The sequence below is a fragment of the Solea solea genome, chromosome 21 (assembly GCF_958295425.1).
Source record: "Solea solea chromosome 21, fSolSol10.1, whole genome shotgun sequence".
NCBI lineage: Eukaryota > Metazoa > Chordata > Actinopteri > Pleuronectiformes > Soleidae > Solea > Solea solea.
In genome coordinates, this window is record NC_081154.1 from 18,222,652 (window position 1) to 18,233,368 (window position 10,717).

Sequence of the window (10,717 nt, forward strand, 5' to 3'; positions counted from 1 at the left end):
GAATACATTAGTACAAACACAGTGGACCATGTATTCTTTAATAAGACGTTTTATTAAGAACTGCAAAAATGTGATATATTCGAGGATAGTCGTCCCATTTTATTACGATTTAAGATGTATAAATACTGACAGACTTTGGTCACAGCCAATCCGGGAGTACCATTGTTCCCTTAAGTACCGCCTACCGGACAAATTGACCAATAGCAGCGCGGTGTCTCTCAGACCGCTTCCGTTCATCCTTGATTTTAAGCTAACGCTTATCTAGCCGTTTTTTTGGTCAATGGCATGGTGCTATTAGCTGCCGTTTAAACAGGGTCTGCGCGATAAAATCCGAACATTTAAAGGGCATTTGGATATGTACTGGAAATATATGACTAATGTGGATTTCTGAAGTACATGCTAGGCATCATTACAGCAACAATTCTGCCCCAGGCCTCCTGTTTTTGAGGTTGCAATTTCTGCCCCAAGGTTAGCAAGGTAGCAGGCTAACGATAGCAGATTAACGGTAAACGGTTTGAGCTAACCTTTACTCGGTTTAGTTTCAGATTTACGGCGCCTTGAATTGAGATACGTTATTAGAAATCGAATAGAATAGAGGATTAGCATGGCAGAAGCCGATAAGTTGAACATCGACTCCATTATACAGCGTCTGCTGGAAGGTAAGACTCAGTATTTCGGTCGATATTTCTTCACTGAGGTAGCCATCTTAGCTAACAGAGGAAGCTAGACAACGATAACCTCTTCTGCTCTGTTAGCGACCAAACTTCATCCTTTGCCTTTTATTAATGAAATGTTGTCTAAAATGTGTTGGTAATGTGAAGCCAATTAATAGTTGTATGTATTGTTTGCTGTGTGTATTCATACATTCGACATTGGTAATTTGTGTTTAAAGTCCCAAATACTCAAATGAAAGGGTAAAGCCGTGTGCATCTGAACTATAAGTAATCTTTAAAACGTTAGAACTATAAAGGTTATATTCACTTTGAACCTCACTTGGATTGACGGCGTGTTGTACCTTAGCTTCATACCATAGCAGTCTTTGAACATCAAATTCGACTGGGCGGGCGCTGCCATACATTTTCGAGATCATAGCTAAAATAGAGCATATTTGGTAATACACTCATTAGTTAAAGTATTTATATATGTATTTATAAGTTGTTTTGTCATTTGGAAACCTACTTTCTTGCTTCTTTACTCAACCCTGGGATGTAGAATGATGAAATGGTTCCCCAGCTGAGACGAATGTAAACATTTTCTCTTCACTTTTCAGATTATGATTGTACATTAGCGGACCCAACAACTATACTTCATTAATGGAATTCGGCAATATTTGCAGATTTCTTCCCCATTTCTTGAACATGAAAATAATGTTTTTTGTTTATTTTTAATAATTTCGTTAGTTGTTTGCAGGATGTCCCTTTTTTTCTGTTTTCTCCCGATAAACTGTTGTTTTTAGATTGGTTAAATAAATGGCTGCCACTTGATTTTCGTAATCTTACATTCCTTACATAACAGTTTCAGCTGTGATAATGGAGAGAAGTTTATGGCTCGAAGTAGATCAGTGTGTACACTTTTCAGCTAACATGTGCCAACCTTACACGTCAACGTGTAACCTTTTTATATCAGAGCTTAAATTGCGCTAACTCACTTGAGCAGTCTTTCAAATATCCTGTTGAAATTCTTAAAGTATATATTTGCACACTGTTTTAAAAAAAACATAAATCTTCCATCCATTACACCACCGTTGTTTGTAACCCTTGTCCAATTTTTTTCCCCCACAGTGAAAGGCTCCAGACCTGGCAAAAATGTTCAACTGACAGAGAATGAAATCCGCGGTCTCTGCCTCAAATCCCGGGAGATCTTTCTTAGCCAGCCAATCCTCCTGGAACTTGAGGCACCCCTAAAGATTTGTGGTGAGGCTTATTTGTCTTCTTTAGAGTCAAGGCAACTTTCAAATATGGCCACACAGCTTTTACAAACACTTTCACATGGCTGGTGTGCGATAATGTGCCATACGTGTCAGATAAGTTATTATTACTCGATACTAGATCATTTTTGAATTCCTAATTTAAGGAGATAACAAAATTTAAGTTTACCAGACACTGCAGTGTGTGGTAGTTGCCTTCTCTTGTAATTACATATCTGACGAGATGAGAGGATAATATGGGCTTGTCAGTACAGTGCTGTTTAGCACTTCTACTCATCTGGGAGTTGCCCTCTGATGTCATACTGCTCATGCCAGTTAATGAACAGTGCTATTATAAAGGAACAGCCAGAAAATTACAGGAACTGGTTGAGTTTGCGCTGCAATCAGAATTACCTGCATGCTTGTGCTAGATGCAAGCTTGCACATTCAGTTAGTTGTTGCATCATCACAAAAAACAAGTCGGGCAACACAGGAATAACAGTGTTATTCTAAAACTAAGCCATGGCAACGTGTGCTACAAGGGCTGTTATTAAATTTTGATGTGCCCAGTGTTGTGCCTTTATTTGAGTCCCTTACCTTGTGTTGTGCTCATACACAATTGTTGTTTCCATTCTAATGTTGCCTTTTTCACCAGGTGATGTTCATGGGCAGTACTACGATCTGCTGAGGCTGTTTGAATATGGAGGCTTTCCACCAGAGAGCAACTACCTGTTCCTGGGAGACTATGTAGACAGAGGCAAGCAGTCCCTGGAGACCATCTGCCTGTTGCTGGCTTACAAGATCAAATACCCAGAAAACTTCTTTCTGCTGAGAGGAAATCATGAGTGCGCCTCCATCAACAGAATATATGGCTTCTACGATGAGTGTAAGTCATTTGGACATATCTATAGATTTGTATTTTATTTAATATTTTGGGTAAGTGTATGGGAGTGTAAGAATTGGTGAACTCTAAGACTGCAGAGTGCAGCTAATGGAGGACAACTGCACTCACCCTCCCTTTTCAAACCACAGTAGGGAACTACAGTGGCCTTCACATACCAGGTAGGATGCTACCATCAAGTGATGAAGTTGCATGACAGCTAATGAGGTTCCCATTATGGGCTAACCCAAAATCACAATTCAAAACAATGTTAATAGCTTTATCTTTTCTATTTTTAATTGCGTATGTGTATGTTAGTGTGACAGCTGTGCTAAATAGTGAAATGTTAAACATTTAAATTATATCTTTAAGTTATCATTCTCATGTTAGTGTATAGTAGGGAGGAGAAAAACGATTACTTTAAGATCAAAATTGCAGTTTGAACCAATGCAAATTGCAAATGCTGCAGTAATTAAATTTTGGTGGAATGGTGGAAAAGGTTCAAATCTTTAAGCTCTCATCTCTGCAATACAAAAGGGATTGTTTTGAATACAGTATAGAGTAGTTGGTGTTTTGATGCTGATGTGCCAATGCTCCATCACATTTTAATTTACTTACATTCTGAATGTTGGTCAGCACCCAAAAATAGGCAAATGCAATATCTTTTGAGATATTCTCCCAAAATCATTCAGTTCTGGTGTACAGTAGTTAATATTTTATCACGAGGTAAAGCTCCATCTTGTTTTGAGTCTATAACACAGTAAATGATTAAAAAAAATGACTTAAAGGTTATATCACAAATCAAATAGCCATATATGTGAGACAAATGATACCAGTTTTATAACATCAGTTCTATTAAAGAAAATGACACATTTGACAGTACGGTACAAATCTTGAGTTTTTATTTTTCAGCTTTGGCATTTTTACTTTTTTTTTTTAACAATTGCAAACAAGTGACAAGTCATTTTCACTAAGGACCTCACAGAAACTTACAGAGGTTTCTTAGCAGTTCTTCTTCAGAAAAATCAACATGTCTTATCATCTCCCTATTTGACATTAGAACACAAAACATCAACAATAACATGGTTGTATAATTATTGCTCAAAAAACATTATCCAGGCTGAGAGAGAACCTAGGCTCAACTGGTCAACGATACCCTTTACAGCTTACTCACCTCCACCATGGAGCCTCCACTGTAGAGAAGGGCAGCAAACCTTTAACAATAAAGTTTGTGACTGCCCGGTGGCACTCATCTTGTTTTTCTTTACTGGTGTTCCCTTTTTCTGCCTGACTGGCGTAGTCCTACTCACATCAGGGTCAGAGGCTACTGTGAGGACAAGATAAACATAACACAGAGCTGTTAAACCAGCTGATGCAATAGATTTTAACAAGCTGTATTTATCAGTTACGGCCTATCTTTTGTTAGCTTTTGATTTAGTTGGCTATATAGCCATAAAATAAAGCGCCACACGAAAGGATCCCAGTTTAAGCACATATTACGTTGCAGTGACATTCATTTAAGTAAACAAACATACAATATGCATTTTGCTAATGTAAACTTGCCTGTTGCACACTATTGGCATTCATTTTGTTCAAATTGAGCCATATTTTTGACCTTGGTTGCATTTTTAACCCCTTCGTCACGAGTCATGACACACGTTGGTGTAGTTAACACAGATACTACATTTCGGTCGGTACCATAAAAGAACCAAAGTTCGGTACCCAGCCCTATTGCTGAGCAATTTATTGTGTTAGAATTGTGTTGACTTTAACAAAAAAAATTGCTCTTCTCTTTTTTGTACAAATTTAGCTCCTGTTTACATGGAAAATAAAAAGCTGCTTTGATGAATCATGAGTCTGACTTGGAGCCGTTCTGTTAAAGGTGCAGCTGATGGTGACGCTCGCTCAGTAATCATAACAAAAGCATCAGCACGAAGGGCCTCTCTGTACAACAGGCTTGGGGCTAAAAAGCATGATCAGGCAGAATGGGCAGTGATTAATCACATGCCTTTCTCTGCTGTGCATGCAGCCATGATTATGTTGTCCGACATATTTCTCAATAAACGCAGCAGCAGCAGCAGCGGTTAAAGTTTTACAGGTCCCGAGATTAGATTGTGACTGTGTGCTGTTTTCTTCCACAGGTAAGAGGCGATACAACATAAAGCTGTGGAAGACCTTCACCGACTGCTTCAACTGTTTACCTGTGGCAGCCATTGTTGACGAGAAGATCTTCTGTTGCCATGGAGGTATCTTGTTAAGCTCCTGTGCAGAGCCTGCACTCAAACATAAACTTGCCTCTGTATTGTTAACACTGTCACGCCTACTCTGCAGCTTACTTTTATTTCCAAACACATCTACTGTTTTAAGCTTAAACAAAGTACAATCTTAGAAGGGGTGCATCATAGTTGATCAGTTTGTTGATTGTTTTCTCGATTCATTGTTTAGTCCATTAAGTGTCAGAAAATGTTGACCGGAGTTTTCCAAACCTCAAAATAATTTAAAGTCAAAAGTATTCAGTCTTACTAATTTATTTGGTGGATGAAGCATAGAAACCTGAAAATATTCACTTTAAAGTAGCTGAGACAAACCAGAGAACTTGTTTTAATCTAGGGCTGCAACGATTACTAGATTCATTGATTATTAATCGTTTACGAAATGAATCGTCTTTTTCAATAAATAAAAACAAGCTTTTCAGATTTTTCAGCTTCTTACATGTGAATATTTTCTGCTTTCTTTGCTCCATGTAACAAAGAAATCGTTAAACGGTATATTTTGGTTTGTGGACAAAACGAGAACATCATCATTTCTAGGTTTGATAAACAATGATCAACATTTTCTGACATCCTACAGTCCTGGTGAATTAAGAAAATAAACAACAGATTAATTGTTAAGGAAAATACTTATTTGCAGCCCTATTTAATTTTTATTAAAATGAAATCAAACCAATTAATCGATTCTAAAATTAATTGATTTATTTAGTAGTCAATTAATTATTGATTAATCATTGCAGCCCTAAACTTAAGTATAGTTTTATAATAGGTTGGGCCTATAGTGTGAACATATACTGTAGCTAGAGAAAGTATGTACTGAGTTAGCAGAGGCAGGAGCCTTTTGTCCAGTGCTTTTAGTGGTTTATCATGTATGCTTTATCTCTGTTCACAGAGTTTGTTTTCAGCAGCATTGCTGTTCTGTTGCGGATGGATGCCACAATGGCACAACCCATATTCCTTCAAGTCAAAGTAGTTCATTGGCTTTGTAATCAGTATGAATAATTCATTTTTGTATTATGTATCTAACTGTACGGCACACATTTTTAATATAAACAAATGTCTGTCGTAATCATTGTTCATACAATTCCTGTTCAGTCTGTCCAGCTCCACACGACCCTCTGTGGTTTGCAGTATAGCAGTGCTCTGCAAACAGGAAGTGATTGGTTTTGAGCCAAGAGAGATGTAGGCAACAACATTATGCTAGTAAAGCAAGACAACTGCAAACATCTGCCCCTGCTCCTGCTCTGCTGCTTTATACTAATACTCGTGATCAGCAGTGCTGTCCCTAAATACACCAGACTCCTCCTACCCTTCCCTGGTAATTGTTGACGGCACTGACTCTGGCGACGTCACACATGGCTTGGAACCTCGCCAGAGCAGGTACTAAAAAAAGTACCAGGTACTTTGCTCGATCCCAGTTCAGTTTTCAGCTTTGAACATATCACTGAGCACTATTAAATCTATCATTTGAAAATGGCCGTCTACCAAAGCTGACAGTATGGGCAAGAAGAGCATTAATCAGAAAAACAACCCAGAGGCCCATGGTAACTCTGAGATCCGCATCTGAGGTGGGACACTCTATTAGTTCTGACACGGCAGACATGTGGGAGACACGGCAGACATGTGGGAGAAGGTGCTCTGGTCAGATGAGACCAAGGAGAACTTGAATTAAAGAAACACATTTAAATTCCAATGTTGTCATCTACAGAATTTGGACTTTTTACGCAGAACTTAGGGTAACATAGAAAGTTGCATAATAATGTGCAGCTAAAGGTTAAGGCAAGGTGACACCAACAATCAGTCACAGCTCTTTTGTGTCTGACAGACCCAGTATGCACAGTATGTAAACAAAGCCATAGTCATGAGGGTAGACCGGACGTCCCTCTTCAAACAGAGGTTTATCTAAGAACTCGCAGGAAGGATGTGGGTTCTTTTCAAACATCTCCTCAGCACATTTCAGTTTAGCCCCAGTCCATATTTGTTCTAGTTTGTGTTTTATACACACAGTTTAAAAGCTGCATTTCTGTGTTTGAGTTGATGATATAATGTCACAGACACTGTGTTGGTGTTTTTCTGCTCTCTGACATTATTTGGCTGTTTTCTTCTCCAGGCCTCTCTCCAGACCTCCAGTCCATGGAGCAGGTGCGAAGGGTCATGCGTCCCACTGATGTACCCGACCAGGGCCTCCTGTGCGACCTGCTGTGGGCCGACCCAGACAAGGACGTGCTGGGCTGGGGCGAGAACGACCGCGGTGTCTCCTTTACGTTTGGTGCTGATGTCGTCACAAAGTTCCTCCACAAACACGACATGGACCTCATTTGTCGGGCCCATCAGGTCAGTTTGTTTTTAAGGCAGGAATAAAAGTAGCTTAGTGAAGAGAAACATAGATGATGGAGATGTTTATAATAGTATAGTGGTGTTAATAGTGTAGTTTTATCCTTGCCTGAATAACAGTGGGCAAGTGGTGCTCTGTGGTTTTATTTTAGCCACAGCAGTTTTTGAATTGTGCACCTTCACCTCTTGCTTGTAGCCAGTAAAATGAGATGAACACTTGTGTCAAACAAACTGAATCCAGACTTAAGTGAATGTTTGAAGAGCAGTCAGATTGGAATGCTGACGTTCTTAGAATACATCTATACCAGCTGAAAACCTTTAAACCTCCTCAGCTCAGCTCAGCTCAGCTTTACAGACAAACAGGTCGGCAGTGCAAGGCATTAGAAATGGCAGCATTAAGTAACCAGGGCTGGATCTGTTTTCAGGTGGTTGAAGACGGATACGAGTTCTTTGCAAAGAGGCAGCTGGTGACGCTGTTCTCAGCCCCTAACTACTGCGGCGAGTTTGACAATGCCGGCGCCATGATGAGCGTGGATGAAACCCTCATGTGCTCATTCCAGGTGAGCCAGAAAACCATTCTTTTAATCACAACTCAAGAATGTGTGCATCAATACTTGGTAGCTTTTCTTTAATGACTTGATAGTGTGGACAGACAAGGATATGGGGGTCGACCTGTTTAAATAATAATATTTGTCAAAGTTTCACTGCAACTGTGCAGCTTTGTGCATTGTAAGAAATTTTCTGTAATAACTCACATTTCTACCTTTTTTATAATAATAAATATTCTGAATTTAAATATTTCTTTACAAATGACTTCCATGTTCCATCCAAATAGAATTCTAGTACTTTTGCAGTCGAGCTGAAGCTTTGAAGCATGTATGTCGTTTACTGTCATGTGCGTTTAAGTGAATGCAGGCTGCTCAGTTACATCTGAATCATATGACAATGTCTGGCTGAGGAAAACGCACACGTAAACAATAGCACACAGTGTTATATCAGATATATATATATATATATATCTATCTCTTTATCTGATATAAAATTGTTTGTACAAATATCTTTTAGTTTTGATATGTCTTTGTTTGTGGTATTTGTTGGTAATTAGTATTTGAAAGTCCTTCTGCTGATGTAACTATTAAAGGGTTAACTTTGTTTTCCTCCGTCACAGATTCTCAAACCTGCAGACAAGAAGCTGTTCTATGGAGGTGGAGGAGGTATGGGCTCTGGCCGTCCAGTCACTCCTCCAAGGAAAGCTAAGAAATGACAGCAGTCGCCTGCCCTCGGATCTCTGACCCATCCCTCCTGCCCTCTCTACCTCTCTTCTCCTTTCTTTCACCAAACAGCCAGAAATCAAACCTATTACCCAGGGCTTTTGTTCCTTTTTTATCTGTACTTCTTAAAACATGTAATGTTATGAATTGTCTGTTTGAGTGAGTGCGTGAGCAGACGACGTATGCGTCTTCTGCCGGGGAGCATTAAAAATCATGTGTGCACGTGTACATCTTGTGTGAGAGTATTAGAGATTTATACTTTCCCCTCTCTCTTACCACTCTTCCCGTGGAAAGGTCGAACCACAGTGTCTGTCTGTACAGTAACTGACTGAAAAAGCAGGGTTTGGGAGACTTGGTGGATATGAAGCAGCAGCAAACCCTGCCAGTAGGTGATGTGTGTACTTGTAGGGGGAGGGGGGGGGGGTATTTTTTTTCCCCTGTCCTCTGTACTGTAAAATCTCAAACACAGGTATGTGGGGGTGTGTGTGTGTGTGTATGTGTGTGTGTGCGGCTGTGATGTCTCTGTACCCTCGGACAGGGAACAGTGTGTCACCTCGTCTCAGAGGAGTAGGCACATGCTTACTCGCTCATTTGCATGCACACGGACGCACACGCGCGCACACACACACACACACGCACGCAAACACACACGACTTCAGATTCATATGAGCCAGAGCTGTAAAAACCCCATACAGTTTAGGTTTGTACAGATTTGATTACTTGAAAGAGATTTTTTGTGAATTCGTTTTGTAGTCTTTCATCAAGTTGACCAATAAAGCAAGAATCTGAGCTACACCGTCTACATGTCACTGTTTCCAGCTGACAAAGAATCATGGAAACCCGGCTTTATGTTATTGGTTTGTCCACTGTTTCATGTCGTCTAATACCTACCGTGAAAAAGGTCCGTTCCACCAGGTTTATTAAGGATGGATGACTGAACGGGCCCGACCAGCACCAGACCCAGAGGCCCGAGGGCTCAGGGAATACAGAGCTGCTATAATACAGATTTCACTGAACAAAGCTTTAATTCCCTCTGAGTTGCTATGTGTGTGACTTGAATTATCCTTAATGTACTGAGAAGTTACCTGAGACTTTGACTTTGTGCTCTCCAGGAGTCGCCACCGTGGATGGTGTTTGATTTGGCAGAAGCAATTCATCCCGACTTGAGACTGGCACTAGGAGTTCACTATACACATATGATGATAATAATAATAATACATTGCACTTATATAGAGCTTTTTTGGACACTCAGACGCTTTATAAAACAAAGGACAGGACTGAAGTAAAAACAATAATAAGTAGACAATTAAATGTAGGCAGTTTTGAATAGGTGGGTTTTGAGCAGTAAATGTCAGATATATATAAATATATAGTATATATATACATATACACATATGATGTAATAATATGCTTCTATCAGTGATGTGTGCTGTGTGTGGACGTGTCCAGGTGTAATCCACACGGGGGCAGTGATGAGCTCCTTGACTGGTGTCAGAAGATCCACAGAAGCATGAAGCAGCTTTGGCTGAGAACATTCGTGCAGCTTTGCAAATCCCCGAGGATCAGAAACATTTCACAAACGCATGAAATATAACACCGCTGCTCTCCTGTTGCTTTCATTTCAATATTTCCATCGAAATCCCAATAAGTAAAGTTTTGTTGGAGCTGCGTGACTGTTGCAGACTCTGAGGAACATAAAAGAGAGAGACAATCTATTTTTATCAAAAAAGGATCCTGTTTCTTTCTTCGGCATTTCTCAGGCTCTTTTTGCATTCATTCGTCTTCCTGTCATCGACACCCTTCTTCAGGACATCACTTTGCCTTCCTTTTACAGGACCAATGAGGTGAGAGGTGAAGGGTACACATGAAGGAGTTGGCTTTGGACATTTGAAAGAAAAGGAAACTTTATTTTCCTTTTATGACGTCTTCAAAATTCCAGAATGGTGAAAATGAAGTAAATCGTTCACATCTCAGAGCAGAGGCCATTGTAATAGAACGCAGGATCAACCTCATTCTCCTTGAGAAGTACAATCCTCTGGACATTTATAGCAGGTCA

At 39.8% G+C, this 10,717-nt stretch overlaps 1 protein-coding gene across 1 annotated transcript; it reads left to right on the forward strand.

The window, feature by feature from the left end:
- The first annotated feature begins 235 nt into the window (after positions 1-235).
- ppp1cab (protein phosphatase 1, catalytic subunit, alpha isozyme b) lies at positions 236-9,454 on the forward strand. The gene is made up of 7 exons (XM_058620572.1): positions 236-659; positions 1,782-1,913; positions 2,562-2,792; positions 4,928-5,032; positions 7,167-7,390; positions 7,816-7,950; positions 8,559-9,454. The coding sequence occupies exons 1-7, from the start codon at positions 605-607 to the stop codon at positions 8,652-8,654; spliced, it is 978 nt and encodes a 325-aa protein (XP_058476555.1). The 5' UTR covers positions 236-604; the 3' UTR covers positions 8,655-9,454.
- The last annotated feature ends 1,263 nt before the right edge of the window (positions 9,455-10,717 follow it).